Genomic DNA, 23,820 nt, shown 5'->3' on the forward strand with positions numbered 1-23,820 from the left:
CCTTGTTTGTAAAGTAGATTTAAATGTTCTAATTGTCGCAATGTTACACACTACATAATTCACCACAAACGTGAAGCCTAGTGCCATATTTGTAAATTCTTGTGTGCAAAATATTTATCCAGAAAATATCTATGCAGCTACGCTAACATTATCGTTTAACAAAACGTTAAGACATAAAAAAATGTAGTTGGGCTGTATAGTCATTCCAAAATTATTTTTTGCTGTTGGTTGATTTTAGGTACAATGTCTAATCTTGGTAAGGACATTTTAATACCCATCTTGTAAGCGTGTGCAACAAATGCTTGAATAACTGGATGTGGGACCAAAACCTGCGTCTGGTATTTTACCCTCATCCAAATTAATCAAGCACTAGATAATTCGTTGGTGCTCTTAACCTCAGTACATTCACCATTCTTTTTGTTGAAATTTCTATGAAATCCATGTTTCTATAGTCAAGCCACAACATATGTGTCTACATCTTTGCCATCTGTTTTAATGTATTTGTGACAAAACAAAAAACCACCCGTCTTTTTAGATATGTGAACGCTGTCCATTGAATCTAGGTGCATCTGTCCGGTCGTGTATTGGGCTCCAAAGTGTGGAAGATAAGGAATTTAGAAACATCTGTTCTTCAGATGGATTCATAAGCATATAATCAGACATATTAGTCAATTACACAACATAAATTTTCTTATAGATCGCCAGAAGCCTACTAACAATGGTTAATGGAGATTTACAGTACCTCTTCTTCATGATTCTCACCCAAGGAAAATAGGAAGCAAGTATAAACTGACGAACATATACAATGAAAGTACTAGAATCTGAAATTTACTCAGAAAGTTTCGTCCCATATATAACATGTGTTTAACAGTTGAAAATAAACTGCCATGCATAAAATGCTCGGATGCCTTCGTTTTGAGCTGTTATTTGCCATGTACAGTGCTTCAGGATCCTCAAGAGCACAGCCACAAACAGCATTAAATAACACCATACATACGCGTACGTTACGTTTGGATCAAATACATCAGAGAATGTCTTCATAGGCCTCAGAATACACTCTTTTCACTATCACAGACAACACAAATTATTAAGAACACATGAAAGGGACCATTGAGCATTTCTTTAATGAAGATTCCCCACGATCAGTGCTACAGAACTGACATGACCACCATTCCCTGCAAAGCTCATACTGACTGTGTTTGAAGAGTGAACCCTATCTTCAGGCACCCAGTATTCCCACACTTCCCATTTGGTAGGGGCTTCATTCTTGTCGGTGTCATACAACATATATGTGGATGGTAGTTTATATCCATTGACCGTAACGCTCAGAGGTTTCCCATTAGCGTTCTTGTCTCTGCTTACCCCTATTCTCATACGTGCAGTGTGGAAGCCAGATCCTTGTACCTGAATCGTGGTTGAAGCATGACCGTTATGTATTGGGATGACCATGTCCTTTCCATAGTAAGTTTTCTCATTATTCGTCTTCAGGCCTCCGAAGTTGTAGTTGGTCTTGAATTTGTAGATGCAGCTTGATTCTCCTGGGAGACCGACACGTCCATGGTTCTTGTTGGTGTCAAAGTGGACATTGGAATGCATTGCTGGGTTGCCGTTCTGGTACTGAAGACACGTGGATTCACCACTTGTTGGGTTAATCCAGCCATTTTTGAAGTCCAGCTTCACATTCTGCCAGTTCGTCCCATAGTTGTGAAGGAGAACCAGCATCTCTTTGTTATTAGGATTCGCGAGAACCAGTGGTGCTACTTGTCTTTCCCACCCTGTGAAATCGCTCGACGTTTTGAGGAACCTATGGTCATAGGACAAATTGTGCCAGAATTTGAAGAAATTTACAATTTGTGTTTCGTGCCCATCTTTATGGAACATAGACCAGTTGAGGCTGTCATGACCCGGATATTGCTCATTGGCCAAGAGAAAAACGATCACTCTCTCCATGTACTCCCTCATGCTGAGGTAAGTAAACTGCTGTCCAATTGACAAGTAAAGGGTAGCAAAGTCTAGAATGCCAGAATGAGCATCCTGGCTGATACCGTGGACTCCACCTCTTCCGAACTCGCTGACGATGATAGGAAAATTCCTTCCCTTCTTTATGTGAGCGTAGTTTTCTATCAAGTCAATTACTCCAACCAGTCGTGCTTCGTTGATACCAGCAAACGAATGACTTCCACCAGATACATGGAGGCTGTTGTAAGCATGGAAGGAAAAGAAGTCCATGTGATCCAGAGACATGTCCATAAACTGAGCCATTCTCTTCCACACGCTAAAATTATTTGCATCTGCTCTGATCGTATAGCCAGTATACGTTGGGCCTCCGACTTTGATTCCAAATCTTGACTTCAGCTTTTGTGCCACAGCTTTGTGAAAGTTTATCACAGCCGTTGAGTCGAGGATCTTATAAGAAGCGTCGGGCTCGTTCATGACCTCAAAGAAAGCAGGCAGATGACCTCCAGTGTAATCCTTGGCACCCTGAACCATCAAGGACACAAACTCTGCCGCCGCATCTAGGTTATTGGGGAACTTTCCTCCATGCTGGGACTTGTCAATCCAACTGGGCCAGCTGAGACCTGACAGAAAAAAACATAGATACTTTATTTTTTGTATTCTGTATGTCAATGTAACTGGAAAATGCCACAAATACAGTGTGTCTAACTTACTTGTGGGATCCAGGTTTGAGAGATGTAATTTGCGTGAGGAAGTTACAAGAAACAAGTTTCTGTGTCGTTACACATGATTTGAGATTTCTGTCAACACTTGCTATGAGATAGAATCTGTGTCAGACCTGCTATCTGTGTGAGTACTACAAAGACAACCTTTGGCGAAATCAGTATTTGTTAATATGTTATTTTTTTGTGGTAATCTGTCATTTCTTTTGTCAAGGATTAAATGGTTATGGTTGCATATTTGCATGAAATGGCAAGGGTAGAAAGTAGGCTTTGATATAGACTCATGAAATGAGCTTTTGTCGAACGTCTACAGTTTGCCCTACAACACCAAAACTGGCGATACAGGCAATGGAGACCTGTTCTGTTCAAAGATGAGAGTCGGTACTGCCTATCAACTGCAGATGGTAGAACACGAAAAGGGCGACAATGAGGCCGGCGTCACTCAAACCAATGTGTTATGGAAAGAGACTCTTGGGGGTGCAAGCTTCATGGTATGGAATGGAATAGGCCTGAACCAGAGAGTGGGTCCAGTAGTGTTCCAGAACCTTGGCCCAGGGAGAGAAGGCAGCATCACAGTGGTGCGCTATATCGACCACGCTCTCAGACCCCACGTCATACCACATTTCGAACGCGACCGGAACAAGATTTCCCAGCATGATAACGCCCGGGTCAATACTGCCAGAACTACATGGGACTCCCTATAGCTGAACGGTTTCAATATTATGCAGTGGCCAGCCGTTTGTGCTGATTTAACCCAATTGAACATGATCGGGATGAAATTCAGGTGAGCCTGAATAATATCATACCGTGGCCGAACACAACCGATTCATTGCGATGGACCTTTCTCAGGGTGTGGTTCCAGGTACCACTGGCTTTCATCAATCGATTGGTGGACTCCATATATACACTCCTAGCGTTCATGTAATGTTTTGGAATTATGCCGAGTTATTTAGTTGTCAGAATATTGTACACAAAAATGGTTTTGATACGCTTATTATGCGGATATCTGTAATGGTTTGATTACAGTGTCTATGTAATTTTGAAATAGTCCTGAGGTTTTGTCTTTGTTTTTGCTTGTTTGTTGTTGTTTTAGCTGCTAAGTATATTTAATCAACGTCATGCCCTGTTATTTCTGCATCGATAGTTAGTAACATTATTCCTTATTTTAAGGAATATTGTAAATCGAAATACAGAGCCAAGGGCTCTGAAAACATCACTTTTGCTAATACAGCCACTTCCATATATGTCCACATTTACTTTTAATTTTCAAAACACAACTGTGCGCCTTTATACGGTAGAAGGAAAGAAAGCATGCGCTTACAGGATTACGCTTTAAAGGTTTCAAGCTCACAGACAATTCCCTGATACCCGGCTTTTTCAAAAGAGATGAAAACCAACAGACAGCTAGGAATATCGTAGATCAGGACCCGTGAAGGTCCCGGGGTAGAATAGGCCTTCAGCAACCCATGCTTGCCATAAAAGGCGACTCAGCTTGTCGTAAGAGGCGACTGACGGGATCGGGTGGTCAGGCTCGCTGACTTGGTTGACGCATGTCATCAGTTCCCAATTGCGCAGATCGATGCTCATGTTGTTGATCACTGGATTATCTGGTTCAGACTCGATTATTTCCAGACCACCGCCATATAGCTGTAATATTGCTGAGTGTGGCATAAAACTAAACTCACTCACTCACTCACTCGTAGATCAGACCCCTTTCAAGTGTCTTTGATAAAGATTGTTCAGTAACAAGTATGGTTCTTCTTTATGACTTACCCTTTATTTCCCATACCATATTCTTTATACCGTCTCCGTAAGCATGGACTTGTTCCATATAGTAGTCCCAAGTCCTCTTCTTTAGACTTTGGTCTTGAAGGTAGTGGGGGTCTGGGTAACCATGGTGAGATGGGTTTTGGCGCCACTGTTCATTAATGATATAATGATATTATTATTGAACAGATTACAAAAAGTAAGTCCCATAAAGGGGGTTCAGAAAATCTTATCAAGGTCAGTCTAGTATGGTCATCAACTCATATTAGTCCGTGATATCATCGATTTGGGGCAAATCGAAATAAAATACAGCTGTAATATAGAGTCTGGCAGTCAACAATAAACCATCATCAGCTCAAGACCCTTGAACCCTTCACAAATTTGCAAAATAGCGATTGGGCGTCTTCCGAGAAGCAATACCAAATTGAAACCACCAAGAACGTTTTGGAGAACATGAAGAGTCTCCGATACTGCCACCTTCCTCTTTACACCGTCAGAGGAACAAGTGCGGGTACTCTCAGGAAAGAGACTGGAAGATACCAAAGAAACACACCACAACTGAGTGTCTCACAACTTTCAGATGGTATGTGGAATGCAAGCGGAACATGTTGGAAACGAGGTGAACATGTAAGCAGCTTGTTTACCTGAAATGCGTCGAAATTCGCTGCGCAATGGTTTACTTTAAAGAAACAGATAATCGTGTTCGAGCACCAGTTTGCCACGTTGTTTTTAGGCTAATCAGCGCCAAACGAGTGGTCGACGGTATCAACAGGACTGTTGACGTCCAAGAACTATATTAGTTCTGCTTTTCCTATCACAATACACACTGGAATATTCAAAATGGCTTTAAATCCAACTCATTGATTATTATATCCACGACGTCTTTGTCTCTTCCTCAGGTTGATGAAACATTGTTGGCTGCCATGACAATAAGGCATAATGATACCTACATTCGCAAAGAGGCCTCCGTTTAAATCTCTGTTGAGCCACCGTCCTGCCATGGTTCCAATAGCTTTACACTTTGAGAAAAGACTGGATCTGTCGAGACCGTTGTGTTTATTCCATCTGTCCACCTCATAATGAACACGTCCACCTTGGGACAACCACTCGTTGTAGATGGTGACTGTGGTGTCTGAGAGCACCTCGCCCCACAGCAACACCGTAACGAACGCTACCACTGGTACAGCCCGCATGACTACACAATTTTAGGTGAGGCGAAGCTGTTATATACCTAGACATGTTGAGTGTGAAAAGTCCATATGTTATGCACTCCTTGTTTGAGATATTCAGACCCATATCAGTTAAATGTTTTTAAATATAAACACGAGTGTAAGGAATGTGCAGTTTCAAATGTACCATAGTCAGTTCTTTATTCTAGAATGCGCCCTAACAATCACAAGGATTTGTTTGCCTATATACTGGTTTTAAGTTTTTAACATACATTGAAATTGAAATAAATATCAAGACAGAACAATTTACTTTCGACAGGTTCTCGTTTAAGATTCTCAAAGTGATGTTAGATTGTTTTGCTAAAAAGGATGTAAAACTTACAGACACTGTGACTGTGCGGCACTCCTCAGATCTGTGCGTGTGACATTCTTCGCCATTCAAGAGCGTTGGCAAGTGTTCAAATCAAATCAGGCGAGTTTGGAAGGTTAGGAAACGACATTGACGCTTGCATTGGCGAAACAGGCACGTGTTGCACGTTCAGCGTTGTCGGGTTGAAACAGCTCCCTCTGTTTTAAGAGCTTGTGAAGAGATGAGATCGCTGGGTTTGGTCGATGTACCGATCTGCTGTAAGAATGCCTTGAACCAGCACTAGCCCCACACCATGACGCTATCATCACCAAATCTGGCCATCTGTAGAGCGCAGTTCGGCGTAAACGGTATGTGTTGACGTCGAAGAGACACGATGCCACCAATGCCGTCATTTAGGAAGGAAACACAATTCATCGCGTAACCAAACATGCGTCCCACTAGTTCCATACCCTGTCGCTGTAGGTGTACCCTGTCCTCGTGTCAGGACAGCTCCAACATGTGCTCGACTTCTCACTTCTCTAAGACGATTTCTGATGGTTTGGTCGGACTTTCTTCAAAGACCGCGAAACTGTCCTGCGGTGTCCGATGCTGTAGCAAATCAGAAACACAGATGGAACACTCGATGAACGGTCCTGAGCCGGACTTGTCAGTTATAGTATTACACATTGGGTCGAACTGAATATTATGGTATATCCATGTTATAATCGAGATATGGTGCCGTGGTGGACGTTGAAGTGCCTTGCAAAAGCAGACTGAAACTCCGCTGCTTCCAGACGCCCAATTGCGACATTTCGTCAGTAGCATTCAATCTTATCAATTTTTAAATGTACGTTTACGTCGTAAATTTCGTAAGAAGATGGTGAATTTGGCTTGGCCTTTTATAGTCGATGCCTCTACTCTGTTCGACATACTACACGTGCATTACATGTGCATTAAAAGGCAAACCTTTTATGCATGTGTTCGACTGTGTTCGACACATTGCACGTGCATTACATGTGCATTACGAAGAAAACCTATCATGCTAGCACTTTTCATGTATCGTTATCTTTCTTTGTGTGTGTGTGTGTGTGTGTGTGTGTGTGTGTGTGTGTGTGTGTGTGTGTGTGTGTACAAACACATTTAGGGATGCGTTTGCGCACAGTGTAAACAAGCACGACATGATTAACAGAATGCAAACATATTAATGAGGATTGCTGTAACAAAATACCGAAATAAACTTCTGAAAACACCTAGGCGTTTCTTTTCAATTTTGAAGAGTGGGCCTTTCTTCAGAATGGATAACATTAGGATGTTGGTGCACAATAGAATTTCATTAGGCAAGCAATGTCCACTGTCGTCAAATACTTCCTCTGTTATCGTTTCTTCATGATCTGTAAAATAATCGAGTCTGGACTAGACAAGCCAGTGATCAACAGCATCTAAATATATTTGCAATTGGGATACGTAGAATGTAAATATTGTTTAGATTTGAAACCTTGTTTGTAAAGTAGATTTAAATGTTCTAATTGTCGCAATGTTACACACTACATAATTCACCACAAACGTGAAGCCTAGTGCCATATTTGTAAATTCTTGTGTGCAAAATATTTATCCAGAAAATATCTATGCAGCTACGCTAACATTATCGTTTAACAAAACGTTAAGACATAAAAAAATGTAGTTGGGCTGTATAGTCATTCCAAAATTATTTTTTGCTGTTGGTTGATTTTAGGTACAATGTCTAATCTTGGTAAGGACATTTTAATACCCATCTTGTAAGCGTGTGCAACAAATGCTTGAATAACTGGATGTGGGACCAAAACCTGCGTCTGGTATTTTACCCTCATCCAAATTAATCAAGCACTAGATAATTCGTTGGTGCTCTTAACCTCAGTACATTCACCATTCTTTTTGTTGAAATTTCTATGAAATCCATGTTTCTATAGTCAAGCCACAACATATGTGTCTACATCTTTGCCATCTGTTTTAATGTATTTGTGACAAAACAAAAAACCACCCGTCTTTTTAGATATGTGAACGCTGTCCATTGAATCTAGGTGCATCTGTCCGGTCGTGTATTGGGCTCCAAAGTGTGGAAGATAAGGAATTTAGAAACATCTGTTCTTCAGATGGATTCATAAGCATATAATCAGACATATTAGTCAATTACACAACATAAATTTTCTTATAGATCGCCAGAAGCCTACTAACAATGGTTAATGGAGATTTACAGTACCTCTTCTTCATGATTCTCACCCAAGGAAAATAGGAAGCAAGTATAAACTGACGAACATATACAATGAAAGTACTAGAATCTGAAATTTACTCAGAAAGTTTCGTCCCATATATAACATGTGTTTAACAGTTGAAAATAAACTGCCATGCATAAAATGCTCGGATGCCTTCGTTTTGAGCTGTTATTTGCCATGTACAGTGCTTCAGGATCCTCAAGAGCACAGCCACAAACAGCATTAAATAACACCATACATACGCGTACGTTACGTTTGGATCAAATACATCAGAGAATGTCTTCATAGGCCTCAGAATACACTCTTTTCACTATCACAGACAACACAAATTATTAAGAACACATGAAAGGGACCATTGAGCATTTCTTTAATGAAGATTCCCCACGATCAGTGCTACAGAACTGACATGACCACCATTCCCTGCAAAGCTCATACTGACTGTGTTTGAAGAGTGAACCCTATCTTCAGGCACCCAGTATTCCCACACTTCCCATTTGGTAGGGGCTTCATTCTTGTCGGTGTCATACAACATATATGTGGATGGTAGTTTATATCCATTGACCGTAACGCTCAGAGGTTTCCCATTAGCGTTCTTGTCTCTGCTTACCCCTATTCTCATACGTGCAGTGTGGAAGCCAGATCCTTGTACCTGAATCGTGGTTGAAGCATGACCGTTATGTATTGGGATGACCATGTCCTTTCCATAGTAAGTTTTCTCATTATTCGTCTTCAGGCCTCCGAAGTTGTAGTTGGTCTTGAATTTGTAGATGCAGCTTGATTCTCCTGGGAGACCGACACGTCCATGGTTCTTGTTGGTGTCAAAGTGGACATTGGAATGCATTGCTGGGTTGCCGTTCTGGTACTGAAGACACGTGGATTCACCACTTGTTGGGTTAATCCAGCCATTTTTGAAGTCCAGCTTCACATTCTGCCAGTTCGTCCCATAGTTGTGAAGGAGAACCAGCATCTCTTTGTTATTAGGATTCGCGAGAACCAGTGGTGCTACTTGTCTTTCCCACCCTGTGAAATCGCTCGACGTTTTGAGGAACCTATGGTCATAGGACAAATTGTGCCAGAATTTGAAGAAATTTACAATTTGTGTTTCGTGCCCATCTTTATGGAACATAGACCAGTTGAGGCTGTCATGACCCGGATATTGCTCATTGGCCAAGAGAAAAACGATCACTCTCTCCATGTACTCCCTCATGCTGAGGTAAGTAAACTGCTGTCCAATTGACAAGTAAAGGGTAGCAAAGTCTAGAATGCCAGAATGAGCATCCTGGCTGATACCGTGGACTCCACCTCTTCCGAACTCGCTGACGATGATAGGAAAATTCCTTCCCTTCTTTATGTGAGCGTAGTTTTCTATCAAGTCAATTACTCCAACCAGTCGTGCTTCGTTGATACCAGCAAACGAATGACTTCCACCAGATACATGGAGGCTGTTGTAAGCATGGAAGGAAAAGAAGTCCATGTGATCCAGAGACATGTCCATAAACTGAGCCATTCTCTTCCACACGCTAAAATTATTTGCATCTGCTCTGATCGTATAGCCAGTATACGTTGGGCCTCCGACTTTGATTCCAAATCTTGACTTCAGCTTTTGTGCCACAGCTTTGTGAAAGTTTATCACAGCCGTTGAGTCGAGGATCTTATAAGAAGCGTCGGGCTCGTTCATGACCTCAAAGAAAGCAGGCAGATGACCTCCAGTGTAATCCTTGGCACCCTGAACCATCAAGGACACAAACTCTGCCGCCGCATCTAGGTTATTGGGGAACTTTCCTCCATGCTGGGACTTGTCAATCCAACTGGGCCAGCTGAGACCTGACAGAAAACTTAGATACTTTACTCAGTAATCGGAGTGATGACGTGGCCTAGTGCTTAAATCTTTATCTCCTTGGGTTTGATTCCCTATAATATTACAATGTGTGAAGCATGGTGTCTAGTGCCGTGCTATTGCTGCAATATTGCTAAAAGTGGCGTAGAACCACTTACTCATTATTCAATGATCTGTATATCAATGTGACGTTTGACCGACATTGGAATTTATGCTGTGACTCTGTGACGTCATTCGAAATAAGAACCAGAAAAATGGTTCCAATTTCACAAAGCAAACTTAGTTTTCACTCAAAAATCGAAGTAAGTTTGACAATTTGAAACAGCTGAATTTTAAACAACTTATGGAATCTCAAATTGGAAAAACTTATGGGAAACTCAAACTGTCTACTTTGCTTGAGTTTAATGTCAATTTCAGTTCATTCTGGGAAATGCATTTTCTCAAAACTCAGAGTTAAGTTTGCTTCGAAAGACAGGGGTCTGGTTGGAAATAAACTTGAAATGGCATGGATGAGTGAGGGTGTTTTAGTTAATTCAGTCGCTGTATGCAATATTCCAACAAAACCATCTACCTATGTGTGGAATCAATCCCGGATCTTCGGCGTGATGGGCGATCACATTACCCACTGGACTACCCCACCACCCCAACATAGCAAGGGAAGGAACTAAGCATAGGCCAGTGGATATACCGGCCTCAGGAAGAGGTTATCAGTTATGTTCAACCGATGAAATAGGGTTCCTCTCGATTGTGTAGAATGGAAACGTCATAAGTAAGGTATGGTGGAAACAGGCAGTTCCGAGTTAGAACACATGGCGTTATTACATTTTTTTCAGTGTCACATTCATTTTCACATGTATTTTTACACTTAATTATTGTGTTTTGGGAGATAGGTTAAGTATTCAAAACTTTACTCAGCAAACAGTTTAATTGGACGTCAATGGCTTAAGCTGCTCAACTCTTCTGGAAGCTATCAATGGTACAACTTGTATCGACTGCCTATGTTATATAGCATATTTGCCGGATCCGAGGTTTGTGTCCTGAGGCACATTCTGCTCAAATTCTTATAAGTGATTGTATGTACTAAGGCTTTCATTTGGAAAAAGATACTCTGGCCTCTATTTTGACAACAGGTCAGACAATCCACAGATTACACTTCCGGCTTGACAATTGAACCAGGTCGCTCATTTAATGCTTCTTCAGCAACTCTCATGGCCTAGAAGGTTTTCAGTGACCCAGGCTTTGTAAGAGGCGACTGACGATCGGGTGGTCATGCTCTCTGACGTGGTTGTTGCATGCCTTCGTATCAGAATAGCATAAATGTCCATTATGTCAATTAATGGACGGTCTGATGTCTGCATTTCCTTACACGTTTCAAAACACGACTGTGCACCTCTATGAAATAATATATATAGTATGCTGTTTTTTCTAGCGAAGCCATTTGAAAAATGAGCCACTGACCCCTTCCACGTATCTCCACTAACGGAGTCCATAAACAGTATGGCCGCTTTTGATGACTTACCTTTTATCTCCCATACAATATTATTTACGTCTTTTCCGTAAGCATTGATTTGCTCCATATAATAGCTGAACGTCCTCTTCTGTAAAGCGTGGTCTTGAAGGTAGTGAGGGTCTGGGTAGCCATGGTGAGATGGGTTTTGGTGCCACTGTTATAATGATATTATTATTTAGCAGATTTTGATCAGGCTAGGTTTGATCATCAACTTTCAACAAATGGATCTGAAATAGTTCGCACATATCATCTTATCAAGACAAGACAAAATCTTTTAGCTCAAAAACCAAACTAATCCCAACGGAGTACACTGGTGTTCATGTTGCCAATCACTGGATTATCTGTTCTAAACCATGATCCAGGTTGCCGTCATTCAGGTAGAATATTGCTTGTTGTGGCGTTCAACAACACAGAAACAGGGCATCCCCAGTTCAAGGTCCTTGAGCCATTTACTATGGGAACAACAAGTGGTACTTCTGCGAGTGATAGTTCTCTGGGTGAGCGCTTCCAAATTAAACATTTTGGAGAATATGAACACCCTGCCTTCTTTTTGCTCAAGTGTCAGAGGGGCTGTGTTCATGGTAGCAAGCCCGGGTACTCTCAGGTAAGAGATTGAAAGGTACCAAAGTCATTCACCGTAGCGGGGCCTCCCAAGACTGGCAATATGCATGTGAGCACTTTGAATGCACGCAAAGGAGGTCAGCATATATGTATATTACCTTAAATTCGTCCAAATTCTATGGTTGATCTATTAGCCACTTATAATCGTGGATTCGAGTCCCGGCTTGCAACCATGTTTGTAGGTTTGTCAGTACCAAACGCGTGATCGATGGTGTCATCAAGACTGTAGAGGCCCGAGAAATGCATGAATTCTTGTTTTCCTTTCACAGTATATACTGGAATATTCAAAGCGGCTTTAAAGCCAACTCGCTTAAGGCGTATAATTAAAAAACGGAGTAGTTGATGTATGACGGTCAAGCCAAAAAGGCATAACGGTACTTACATTCGCAAAGAGGCCTCCGTTTAAATCTCTGTTGATCCATCGTCCTGCCACTGTACCAAGAGCTTTACACTTTGAGACAAGATTGGACGGGTCGAAACCGTTGTGTTTATTCCATCTGTCCACCTCATAATGAACACGTCCACCTTGGGACAACCACTCGTTGTAGATGGTGACTGTGGTGTCTGAGAGCACCTCACCCCACAGCAACACCGTAACGAATGCTACCACCGGTACAGCCTGCATGATTATACAATTTTAGGTGAGGCGAAGCTGTTATATACCTAGACATGTTGAGTGAGAAAAGTCCATATGTTATGCACTCCTTGATTGAGATATTCAGACCCATATCAGTTAAATATTTTTTACTACGACCACGAGTGTAAGGATTGCGTCGTGCTATATATGTCATGGTCAGTCCTGTAATCTAGAATGCGTCTTAACTTGTACACACATAAAAAATGTCCATATACTGGTTTTAGTTATTTCGGACATATATGGAGTCTCAAAGACAATTTGATGAAGGTACAAACTGATTTTGACAGACTCTCAGTGTAATGTTACAATGTTTCGCTAAAAAAGAAGCAAAATTCATAGTCACAAACTTTGTTTTTACTTAATTGTTTTACTTAACCCATTCTTGCCATTAAGGGCGACTATGCTTGTCGTAGGATGCGACTAACGGGATCGGGTGATCACGCTCGCTGACTTGCTTGACACATGTCATCGGTTCCAAATTGCGCAGATCGATGCTCATGTTCTTGGTCACTGGATTGTCTGGTCCAGACTCGATTATTTACAGACCGCAGCCATGTAGCTGGAATATTGCTGAGTGCGGCGTAAAGCTAAACTCACTGACTCACTTAATTTAGAATTTCGAATGCATACCATTGAGCAATCGATACGTTTTCTCTTTCTGATTCATACCAAGGGCTCCTTTTGTAAGGCTTTCACTGCAAATTGATGTCAAATAGTTGGTCTGTTAGGTTCCTACTACCATCTCATAATGGACGCATTCAGAGTGCCAGGGATTGCTAATCATACCAGACAAAATCGGATCGTTTAGCCTGAATATTTTCATAGTAAATCACCAGGGTGATCTTTGAGGCACTTGATCTCCATTTTGAGGTGCAATTATTTGTGTTAGAAAAACGACGTAACTTTTGAAGCAAATGGTACATATTCAACGTTCTGCAGCATCCATTATTCTTTGCAAACTTAGTATAGTCAGGGTCAGTCATCTGGAATGTGTTCGTGCATAAGATTCATCATTTACTCATGAAGAATAGAATGGATATTCATCAGCCAATGCTTGTCGTAAGAAATGATTAACATGAACGGGTGGTCAGGCTGGCTGACTTTGACACGTCATCATTTCACAGTTGTGTAGGCCGATGCTCTTGATCACTTGGCTGTTTGGCTCAAATATTCACAAACCACTATCATATATCTGGAAAGTTGCTGAGTGCAACAAACATTATATTAGATTAAACGTTTTTCGTGTATATCTCCGTGTTGGAATAGATCCCATGCTAATTGAAAGATTGTAGTTATTCAATGGCAGGATGTAAATATATGATTTGATCAACAAAAGGCCAAATAACCTGGTAAGACGTATTCCAATCTTATCTTCCCTGATGGTATTGATGGGCACTCTATGTCACCAATGTCTTGTAAGCATTCTTCATTACATTGAGCTATTTCGTATGCTTCGTTTGAGTACACTACTGGTGTTTAGAGGAGGCGTTTATCTAAAGTCACTCACTTATGCTTCCTTGTACTGCTATGCTTACCAATCTATTTACGAACCATATGCCAGTTGCCTAAGTCAGTACCAAAATGGTAATGGATGATTATGTGTCATATGTGATATGCTGGTCTACGTAGGTTTAGTCACGTAGGTTTAGACACTGTCCATATACTGGTCGGACATTATACACAGAACATGAAGGTTTTAACACTATTATATTTATTTGGGTGAAACCATTTTCTAGAACAACCATCGCAATTCCTCTTCTACTGCTGTATATGTGACTTAGAGTCGAAGCTTTGTGAGCAAAGTAGATTTAAATGTACATTTCAATAATACTATACACTACTGAAACGAACACATACGTGGAGCACCACTTCTATATTTCTTACTTCCTCATGCAGAAAATATTTAAGCCACAACACTATTATATTCTTTCAATAAACAGTTAATATGTACGCAGGTGAGCTACAGAAGTCTCCCCTTAACCATTTCCTGCTGGTAGATTTAAATGTGGACTTGGATATAACGTTCAATCGTTAAGGGCATTAAGAGGTTCCATCTAGTCAGCGTGTGAAGCAATGCTTTGAATAAGTGGATATGGGACAAAATCCGGTCCTAGACATCTGCCTGTCGTATTTTACCTTCCTCCATCCCAAAGAAGCACTGGAAATAAATGTTCGTGCGTTTAATCGTTCGTACACACACACACACACACACACACACACACACACACACACACACACACACACACACACACACACACACACACACACACACACACACACACACACACACACACACACACACACACACACACACACACACACACACACACACACACACACACACACACACACACACACACACACACACACACACACACACACACACACACACACACACACACACACACACACACACACACACACATATAACATACCAAAAATGTCTGTGTACAAGGGACAGTGGAGATTTACACAACCTCTTCTTCATGTATCTCACCCAACACAAGCGTAAACTGATGACGACTGACATTAAAAGTACTAAAATCTGTATTTTCAGTTTAGTCTCATATATAACGTGTGTTATACAGTAAGACACTGCCGTGCATCAGACCCCTCTAGGGCACCACCACAAACAGTATTAAATGGCAGCATTGGTAGTTATCCGTGTAAAAGATGCTCTCTCGTGTGACAGTCAACTCCATCAGTATCTGTGCGATCTGTCAAGCGTTTGTTGCGTTTTGAGCAAATGCATAAAACACATGCACACGGTTCCTCCTTACACCTCATCATATATTGTTTTGAGCATCATATGGAACACAAAATAACCCAGAAAAAGGACTGAATATTTCTTTAATGAAGATTCCCCACGATCAGAGCTACAGAACTGACATGACCACCATTCCCTGCAAAGCTCATACTGACTGTGTTTGAAGAGTGAACCCTATCTGCAGGCACCCAGTATTCCCACACTTCCCATTTGGTAGGGGCTTCATTCTTGTCGGTATCATACAGCATATATGTTGATGGTAGTTTATGTCCATTGACCGTAACGCTCAGAGGTTTCCCATTAGAGTTCTTGTCTCTGCTTACCCCAATTCTCATACGTGCTGTATGGAAGCCAGATCCTTGTACCTGAATCGTGGTCGACGCATGACCGTTATGTATTGGGATGACCATGTCCTTTCCATAGTAAGTTTTCTCATTATTTGTCTTCAGGCCTCCGAAGTTGTAGTTGGTCTTGAATTTGTAGATGCAGCTTGACTCTCCTGGGAGACCGACGCGTCCGTGGTTCTTGTTGGTGTCAAAGTGGACATTGGAATGCATTGCTGGGTTGCCGTTCTGGTACTGAAGACATGTAGATTCACCACTTGTTGGGTTAATCCAGCCATTTTTGAAGTCCAGCTTCACATTCTGCCAGTTCGTCCCATAGTTGTGAAGGAGAACCAGCATCTCTTTGTTATTAGGATTCGCGAGAACTAGGGGCGCTACTTGTCTTTCCCATCCTGAGAAGTCGCTCGAGGTTTTGAGGAACTTCAGGTCATAGTACAAATTGTGCCAGAATTTGTAGAAATTTGCAATTTGTGTATCATGCCCATCAGGAGTGAAAAGAGACCAGTTGAGGCTCGTGTGTCCTGGATATTGCTGACAGGCCAATAAGAAGACGATGGCTCTCTCCATGTACTCCCTCATGCTGAGATAAGTAAACATCTGTCCAATTGACAAGTAAAGGGTAGCAAAGTCTAGAATGCCAGAATGAGCATCCTGGCTGATACCATGGACTCCACCTCTTCCATACTCGCTGACGATGATAGGAAAATTCCTTCCCTTCTTTATGTGAGAGTAGCTTTCTATCAAGTCAATCACTCCAACCAGCCGTGCTTCGTTGATACCAGAAAACCAATGCTTTCCACCAGATACATGGAGATCGTTGTAAGCATGGAAGGAAAAGAAGTCCATGTGATCCAGAGACATATCCATAAACTGAGCCATTCTCTTCCACACGCTGAAATTATTTGCATCTGCTCTGATCGTATAGCCAGTATATGTTGGGCCTCCGACTTTGATCCCAAATCTTGACTTCAGCTTTTGTGCCACAGCTTTGTGAAAGTTTATCACAGCCGTTGAGTCGAGGATCTTATAAGAAGCGTCGGGTTCGTTCATGACCTCAAAGAAAGCAGGCAGATGACCTCCAGTATAATCCTTGGCACCCTGAACCATCAAGGACACAAACTCTGCCGCTGCATCTGGGTTATTGGGGAATTTTCCTCCATGCTGGGACTTGTCAATCCAACTGGGCCAGCTGAGACCTGACAGAAAATAAAACATGGATATTTGAATCTGTACTTGGGGTGGTGGTGTTGGCTCCTTGGTCGATGAGCCGGGTCCGATTTCCTACATTGGTACAGTGTGCACAGTTTCTGGTGTCCCCTGAAATGATATTGCTGCAGTATTGCTAAAAGCGGTTCGTGCACTTATTCAGTAATAACTAGTCTGCATGACAGTGTCAGGTTTGACAATTTTACGTCAATCTTATTAGTAGCACCTAGGTATTCGCATTTTATCATCAAACGTGATCAAAAATTTCTCTCAACACTGTCAATAACTGTGTGTCAAATGCACCACCTGTGTACGCTACCAACTCATCGAAGGTTTGACCAATATTCAAAATAAATATGTCACTTTCCTGTCATTTTGTTTGTTCGACAGGAGTAGGGAGGCGTGTATGAGGGGGGGGGAATGTCTTGTGACTCTTTGTCACATCCGAAATAAGAACCAGAGATCTGTTTGCGTATCCGCTTGAGTGAGTGGGTGAGTTTAGGTTCGCGCCGCACTCAGCTATATTTTATTCTACATGGTGGCAGTCTGCAAATAGTCGAGTCTGGACCAGACAATCGTGTGATCAACAGCATGATCATCGATCTGCACAGTTGGGAAACGATGACAAGCAAGTCAGCGAGTCCAATCACCCGATCCCGTTGGTTGCGTCTTACGACATGCATATTCGCCCTTTCTGGCAAATGTGGGTTGATGAAGACCTATTCTGTCCCGGATGTTCAAAGGGTTTCTTTTCTACATAGGGACAAAGGAAGTAACAAGTACAGACACGCGTGGGTTGCTGAAGGCCAAATATTATAACCCGGGCTTTCACGGGTGAATATCTGTTTGAAATAGCTAGGGTATTAACTAGGCATTGATATAGGTTGGTGGACACTCCTTCCTCGCGAAGACGTTACCAGTTCGCCCAATTCAACGACTGAATGATGTTAGGTACCAAACACTTCTTCCAGTTCTGTTCTGGACAGTGTCAGTTCTAAGAATGCCTGGTATGTGCACAAAGCTAGAGACATATAGACCATGTTTAGTGAATATTGTAAATGGAAATACTGAGCAAGGTGCTTATAAAGTCGTTACTGTTACATATATAACCCCAAGAGATGTCTACATTTCTTTATTATAAAACACGACTGTGGGCCATTATGAGACGTGGTATTCTGTACCTCTCTACGATGTCTTTCGAATAGGAGCCAGAGGTCTGGCTGCATATCTGCTTGAAGGTAGAAGGTAGAAATTTGTGTATATTCCTTCCAGAAGATGATGATGCCAAGTACGTTTGAATGTTGTCGTTGATAGAAGTAAGCAGCAGAATTTCTCGAATGTCTAGTCCACACAAACCATCTGACACTTTCAAAAACCGATACAGCCCCTAAACTGTCTACGTTTGCGTATTTTTTCAAAGTTGTGCGCCTTCATCGTAATACGTATGAATAGTGCAGCAAAGACGATTCTGGGACCCCCTGGTTTTCAAACACACCAAAAAGGCAACATCTCGTCCGAGAGAATTGTAGATCCCTTTCATGTGTCTGTATAAGACATTTAGAATTCTAAAAGATCAGGTCGATTCCAAGCATCTCCAATAACAGAATCCATAAACAGTTATGGTCGTTTTCATGACTTACCTTTTATTTCCCACACCATATTATTGACGTCGTTTCCGTAAGCATGGATCTGGTCCAAATAGAAGTTGAACATCTTCGTCTGTAGAGCATGGTCTTGCAGGTAGTGAGGATCTGGGTAACCATGGTGAGATGGGTTTTGGTGCCACTGTTCAATAGTGATACAATAATACTGTTATTCAACAGAATAATAAAAAAATCGTTTAAAAAAGGTCCGAGAGACCTTGAAACATTCATTTCTGTTTCTGTCACCAACTGGCGATGGTGCGTGATGTCATTGATTTTCGGCAACCATATTTAACGTAGTTGGTTCATATAATGTACTTCGAATTGCGTCGATTGATGTAAATTCAGGCTGCCATTCATCGGATTAGCTGACCCAAACCCTACTATCTTCCAGATCGCCGTCATACACCTGGAATAGTGCTTGTTGTGACGTTCAGAAATGCACAAACAAAGTATCCACAACTCAGTTATGAAGACCCTCCAACACTGCATTTTTCTATTTTGACTCGAAACGTTAGACGTGCTGTGTTGATAGTGGGAGGTCCGGTTCCTCCCACTTAAATGACTGGAAGATACCAAAGACTCTCATCATATTTATATGTCACCCAAAATACAAAGTCATCATATTTCATGTGTTGTACCTGAAATACGTCATGTGCAGAGTGGCTTACCTATTATAGTCTTTTTTGGTTCAAAAACAAACCGATGAATTACAATATAACTGAAAACCAATAAGCATAACATACTCAACGAAAAACTGATCATAATCAATGTATCATACCAACTCTGTGAGGTTTTTTGCAGAAATTGTGTCCTAATAACAAGAAAGTTGTTTAACAAACTATCATTAAAATATTGACACAGTTCACTGTTTGTTACGAGGGAGGAGCGCAGAGGAAGGCACAGCCAGGTGTTCGAGAAGCACGTGCAAGTGCCGAGAAAGTTATTTATTCATTAACCTGTGCTGTCCCAATGCTTTCTCGCACACCTGGCTGTCCCTTTCTCTGCACTCCTCACTCGTAATAAACATTGAACTGTGTCAATATTTTATTGATAGTTTGTTAAAGAACGTATTTATTTTAAGGGAAATATTCTGCAAAAACCTGAGTTGGTATGATGTTCTGATTATGATCAGCGTTTTATTGAGTATGTTATGTTTATTAGTTTTCGAGCTAGACTGCAATTCATCGGTCCGCTTTTGAGTCAAACGGACTATAGACACCTCTAATCCTGGGTTCGAATCCCAGCTTGCCATCGTGTTTTCAGGATTGTCAGCGCTACTCGTGTGATCGATTGTATCAACAAAACTACAGGTCTGAGACCTGCATTAATTCTGGTTTTCCCATCCCAGTATAGACCGGAATATTCAGGGTGACTTGAAACTCAACTTACTGTTTAGTTTTGTCCTTTCATCACGTGAAGTATAAAATGTATAGTTGATGTATAAATGCCCTAAGGTTGCTCAGTGCGACGTGAAACTAAACTCACTCACCCTAACAAGAATAGTGCGTAATGGTACCTACATTCTCAAAGAGGCCCCCATTTAAGTCTCTGTTGATCCATCGTCCTGCCACTGTACCAATAGATTTACACTTTGAGACAAATTGGGACCTGTCGAAACCGTTGTGTTTATTCCATCTGTCCACCTCATAATGAACACGTCCACCTTGGGACAACCACTCGTTGTAGATGGTGACTGTGGTGTCTGAGAGCACTTCGCCCAACAACAACACCGTGAAGAACGCTACCACCGTTAAAACCTGCATGACTATACATTTTCAAGTGAGACGAGGCTGTTATATACAGACACGATGAATGTGAAAAGTCCATATGTTATGCACTCCTTGTCTGAGATATGTGACCCAATATCAGTTAACTATGTTTCAAATGCTACCACGAACGTAAGTAATGTGTCGAGTTAAATATGTCATGGTCAGTTGTTTAATCTAGTATGCGTCTTAACTTATAACTTTTTGTCCACATACTGGATTTAAAGTTGGTGCCACAGACCTGTCTTTTTGGAGACGGAAAAACATTTTGATGAAGGAACAATTTGATATGGAATTATTATTGAAGTAACATTAGAATGTTTCGCTAAAAATGAAGTAAAATCTCATAGTCACACATATTGCTTTAGCTGATTTATAATTCTGAATGCATACCATTAAGTAATTGATACACAACGGCGACTGCACTTTTTAACGTTCTGAATCACTGCAGGGTTTTTTCTGTCAACACTGATGATGTTCATCAGGCAAGCAATGCAAACTGAAGACAAATAGTGCCTCTGTTATGTTTTCTTCATGATCATGATCTTTTGTTCCTCCTCATTAAGGAAGTACCTGTCTTCAGAATGCCAGTGAATGTCACTCCTCCGAGGTAAAATCGGATCGTTTAGAATGAATATTTTCAAAGTAAAACACAAGTTTGATCTTTGAGGCTAGGGATCTCTAGTGTGACTTGAAAATATTTGTTTCAACAAACACGTTACTAATCTATGGTACATTTGCAACATTCTTCAGCATACTTTATTTCTTTAATTTCTTTAGTGAATATTGTCGGACAGTCTTCCAGACATTACATTATTTATCCATGAAGATCGGTGCTAGAATTGATCTGCGCCATAAAGCTGGAATATTGGAGTGTGGCGTAAAACCAAACTCACTCACTCACTCACTCACTCACTAGAACTGATCTGCAGTAACACATGCTTATCTGAAGAAGTGATTAACGGGATCAGTCTTGCTGACCTGGCTTTTCTCGAAACGTTCGCAGCCCTACGAACTTCTTAAGCCCATTCTTAAGTCATTGGCTACGATCAAAGTTAAGAATTCTTAGGGCTACGAACGTTTCGAGAATAAGGGTTTTGGTTGCCACATATCATCGTATCCCAACTGTTCCAAGAATGGGTCACTGAAGACAGCACATATTCTTTACCATTTGAATCCAATTCAAATGGCCCTGGACTGATTTATTCCCATTTCTGGCAGTGAGATTATCACACCTCTTAACTACTTCAGCGAGTTGTCCCATTTCCGTGAGTCCCATTTCTGGCAGTATGCCGTTCACACCTCTTAATAAATTACTAATTGGACTTGAGAAGGGATTAACCGAAAACAAGAATCCTGCCGTTGTTATGAGTATCATCAATCAGAAGAAACTCATCACCATATTCTGCTGATGTCCTTTCGCCTTCCAGAACATTGCTTCTTTAGATGTTTGGGGCACCTTCCCCGCACGCTGGCGGTATACACTAGACTTGATCCTACCATACCCGTGAATGTCCGAGTTGAAATTGATATTCAGTAACCCACACTTATCATAAGAGGCAACACAGAGATCGGGCGGTCTCTGGCTGTCTGGCTTGGCTGACACAGGGCATCGTATCCAAACTGCGACAAGCGTTGGTTACTGAACATCTTGTGAGTGACTTTAGTTTTACGCTGCTCTCCGTTCATAATGGAATCTGGATCCAGCACAAGCTGAACTTAGTAATGTATGATTATGGTGTCCTATGGTTATGAAGAGATACTTGTATTCGGATGTCGGTTTTTCTGTCGGGTAGGTGTTATTTAGTCGTTTGTTTCATCTTTACAGACACTGTCCATGTACCTGTCCGACATTATATATAAATTATAAGGGATTTTACATACAGACAGTATTTTATTTGTTTTGTAATATCCATGGCACAAGTTCGAATGTTCGAATGAGAATGTATATACGCTGAGATTTGAAACCATGTTTGTAAAAGTATATTTAAATGCTGTTCACTGCAACGATGTTTTTATTACTACAGTCATCAAACACGTGGAACATAGCGCCATATGTGTTAATTCCTCTGTCATAAGTGTACTGACAACAAAAGAAAAATAAGTTAAAAACTTGACAAAAATCCAGGGTTACGCTTCTTTTGTTGTCACTGTCATTATGTGCTGATAAACAGGTAATACACGGACAGGTGAGCTCTTTCCATAACCGTTTCCTGTTGTAGATTTAAGCGCGCATTTAGATACAACGTTAAGGGCATTTAGATGCTCCATCTAGCCGGCGTGTGCAACAGTGCTTGGAATAACTACATATAGGACAAAGTCCAGTACTCGACACCTGTGTCTGGTATTTTACCGTCCGCCACATTGATCAATCACTGGAAAAGCCGTTGCGTTTTCTTCTTTTTATTATATTTTGTTGAAACAAGATTATTGGAAATCAGCTCACCTTGACTACAGTCATGCCATAACGTATGTCTACATCGTACCATCGTTGTCATCTGCTCCGGTTACACGCACGCAGCTCACAGGTGACGTCCTTACACGGGTTTCAAAATAACCGGTGTTTTTAACTTATGTACGAGAAAAAGCCATCTGTGTTTTTAGATATGGAGGTGAACGTTAAACGCTGTGAAGTGAATCTAGGTGTATCTATCCGGTCGTTCGAAGATTATTTTTCCGAAACAGCTGAATATGGATATGGTTTGGGGTTTTTTTTGGTTTTTTATTTAATTTTTTTCAGTATTCTTATCGGCAGTCGGTCGTTCGTTAAAAAATATATGCAGGTCCTGATTTTCACTTAAATCCCATACGGCAGTATTTCAACCATACACTAATGAAAATACTTACATATAATTTGAATGAAAAAACTATTACAGATCATACTTAAACATGGCTTTGAAAACATTAATAATCAAGCCTTGTTAGCTCATAACACCATACAAATGCGTTATGAATCATCAAAAACTAAGCATTGCAGATTTACGGTAGCTGTTCGTAATGTATCTCGTGTGAAATACCAAGCGAAGGTTTCTGGAGCCAAAGTTTGAACTTAAGAAAACATGCTTTGAAGGTACTAGAATTTGTATTTTAATGAGAATGAAATATATCCCGAATATAACGTGTCATGCAGTAAAAGTCCTGCTAGAATAACACAACCTGGACTGCCGTACAAAATAAAGTCCCTCTTTGTTAAATTGCTCAGGAAACACAGGTAGACATGCTTTCACGTACATGTAGAAAGTGCAGTCTTGTGTATCAGTCTACTGTATCAGAA

At 41.1% G+C, this 23,820-nt stretch overlaps 3 protein-coding genes across 3 annotated transcripts; all 3 read right to left on the minus strand.

Moving 5' to 3' along the window:
• Window positions 1–1,100: 1,100 nt before the first annotated feature.
• On the minus strand, window positions 1,101–6,572 carry LOC137266403 (beta-agarase-like). The gene is made up of 3 exons (XM_067801898.1): window positions 5,396–6,572; window positions 4,452–4,596; window positions 1,101–2,579 (listed from the first exon to the last, which is right to left on the minus strand). The coding sequence occupies exons 1-3, from the start codon at window positions 5,636–5,638 to the stop codon at window positions 1,123–1,125; spliced, it is 1,845 nt and encodes a 614-aa protein (XP_067657999.1). The 5' UTR covers window positions 5,639–6,572; the 3' UTR covers window positions 1,101–1,122.
• A 1,356-nt stretch (window positions 6,573–7,928) lies between these two features.
• LOC137266405 (beta-porphyranase A-like) lies at window positions 7,929–12,880 on the minus strand. Its single transcript, XM_067801899.1, has 3 exons — window positions 12,563–12,880; window positions 11,569–11,713; window positions 7,929–10,036 (listed from the first exon to the last, which is right to left on the minus strand). Exons 1-3 carry the CDS (start codon window positions 12,803–12,805, stop codon window positions 8,580–8,582), a joined length of 1,845 nt encoding a protein of 614 aa, XP_067658000.1. The 5' UTR covers window positions 12,806–12,880; the 3' UTR covers window positions 7,929–8,579.
• Window positions 12,881–15,648: 2,768 nt separating this feature from the next.
• LOC137265614 (beta-porphyranase A-like) lies at window positions 15,649–20,544 on the minus strand. The gene is made up of 3 exons (XM_067801046.1): window positions 20,301–20,544; window positions 18,775–18,919; window positions 15,649–17,124 (listed from the first exon to the last, which is right to left on the minus strand). Exons 1-3 carry the CDS (start codon window positions 20,541–20,543, stop codon window positions 15,668–15,670), a joined length of 1,845 nt encoding a protein of 614 aa, XP_067657147.1. The 5' UTR covers window position 20,544; the 3' UTR covers window positions 15,649–15,667.
• Window positions 20,545–23,820: the final 3,276 nt, after the last annotated feature.

The sequence above is a fragment of the Haliotis asinina genome, chromosome 15 (genome assembly GCF_037392515.1).
Source record: "Haliotis asinina isolate JCU_RB_2024 chromosome 15, JCU_Hal_asi_v2, whole genome shotgun sequence".
In the NCBI taxonomy this organism is placed as follows: Eukaryota; Metazoa; Mollusca; class Gastropoda; order Lepetellida; family Haliotidae; genus Haliotis; species Haliotis asinina.

Excerpts from the sequence above, each read along its gene's own strand:
- LOC137266403 (XM_067801898.1), bottom strand. The coding sequence starts at position 5,638 with ATGCGGGCTGTACCAGTGGTAGCGTTCGTTACGGTGTTGCTGTGGGGC. Across the intron at positions 4,597-5,395 it reads ACGGAGGCCTCTTTGCGAAT|TGGCGCCAAAACCCATCTCA; the intron begins GTAGGTATCATT and ends ATTAATGAACAG. Across the intron at positions 2,580-4,451 it reads TATGGTATGGGAAATAAAGG|GTCTCAGCTGGCCCAGTTGG; the intron begins GTAAGTCATAAA and ends TTTTTCTGTCAG.
- LOC137265614 (XM_067801046.1), bottom strand. The coding sequence starts at position 20,543 with ATGCAGGTTTTAACGGTGGTAGCGTTCTTCACGGTGTTGTTGTTGGGC. Across the intron at positions 18,920-20,300 it reads ATGGGGGCCTCTTTGAGAAT|TGGCACCAAAACCCATCTCA; the intron begins GTAGGTACCATT and ends ACTATTGAACAG. Across the intron at positions 17,125-18,774 it reads TATGGTGTGGGAAATAAAAG|GTCTCAGCTGGCCCAGTTGG; the intron begins GTAAGTCATGAA and ends ATTTTCTGTCAG.
- LOC137266405 (XM_067801899.1), bottom strand. The coding sequence starts at position 12,805 with ATGCAGGCTGTACCGGTGGTAGCATTCGTTACGGTGTTGCTGTGGGGT. Across the intron at positions 11,714-12,562 it reads ACGGAGGCCTCTTTGCGAAT|TGGCACCAAAACCCATCTCA; the intron begins GTAAGTACCGTT and ends TCATTATAACAG. Across the intron at positions 10,037-11,568 it reads TATTGTATGGGAGATAAAAG|GTCTCAGCTGGCCCAGTTGG; the intron begins GTAAGTCATCAA and ends GTTTTCTGTCAG.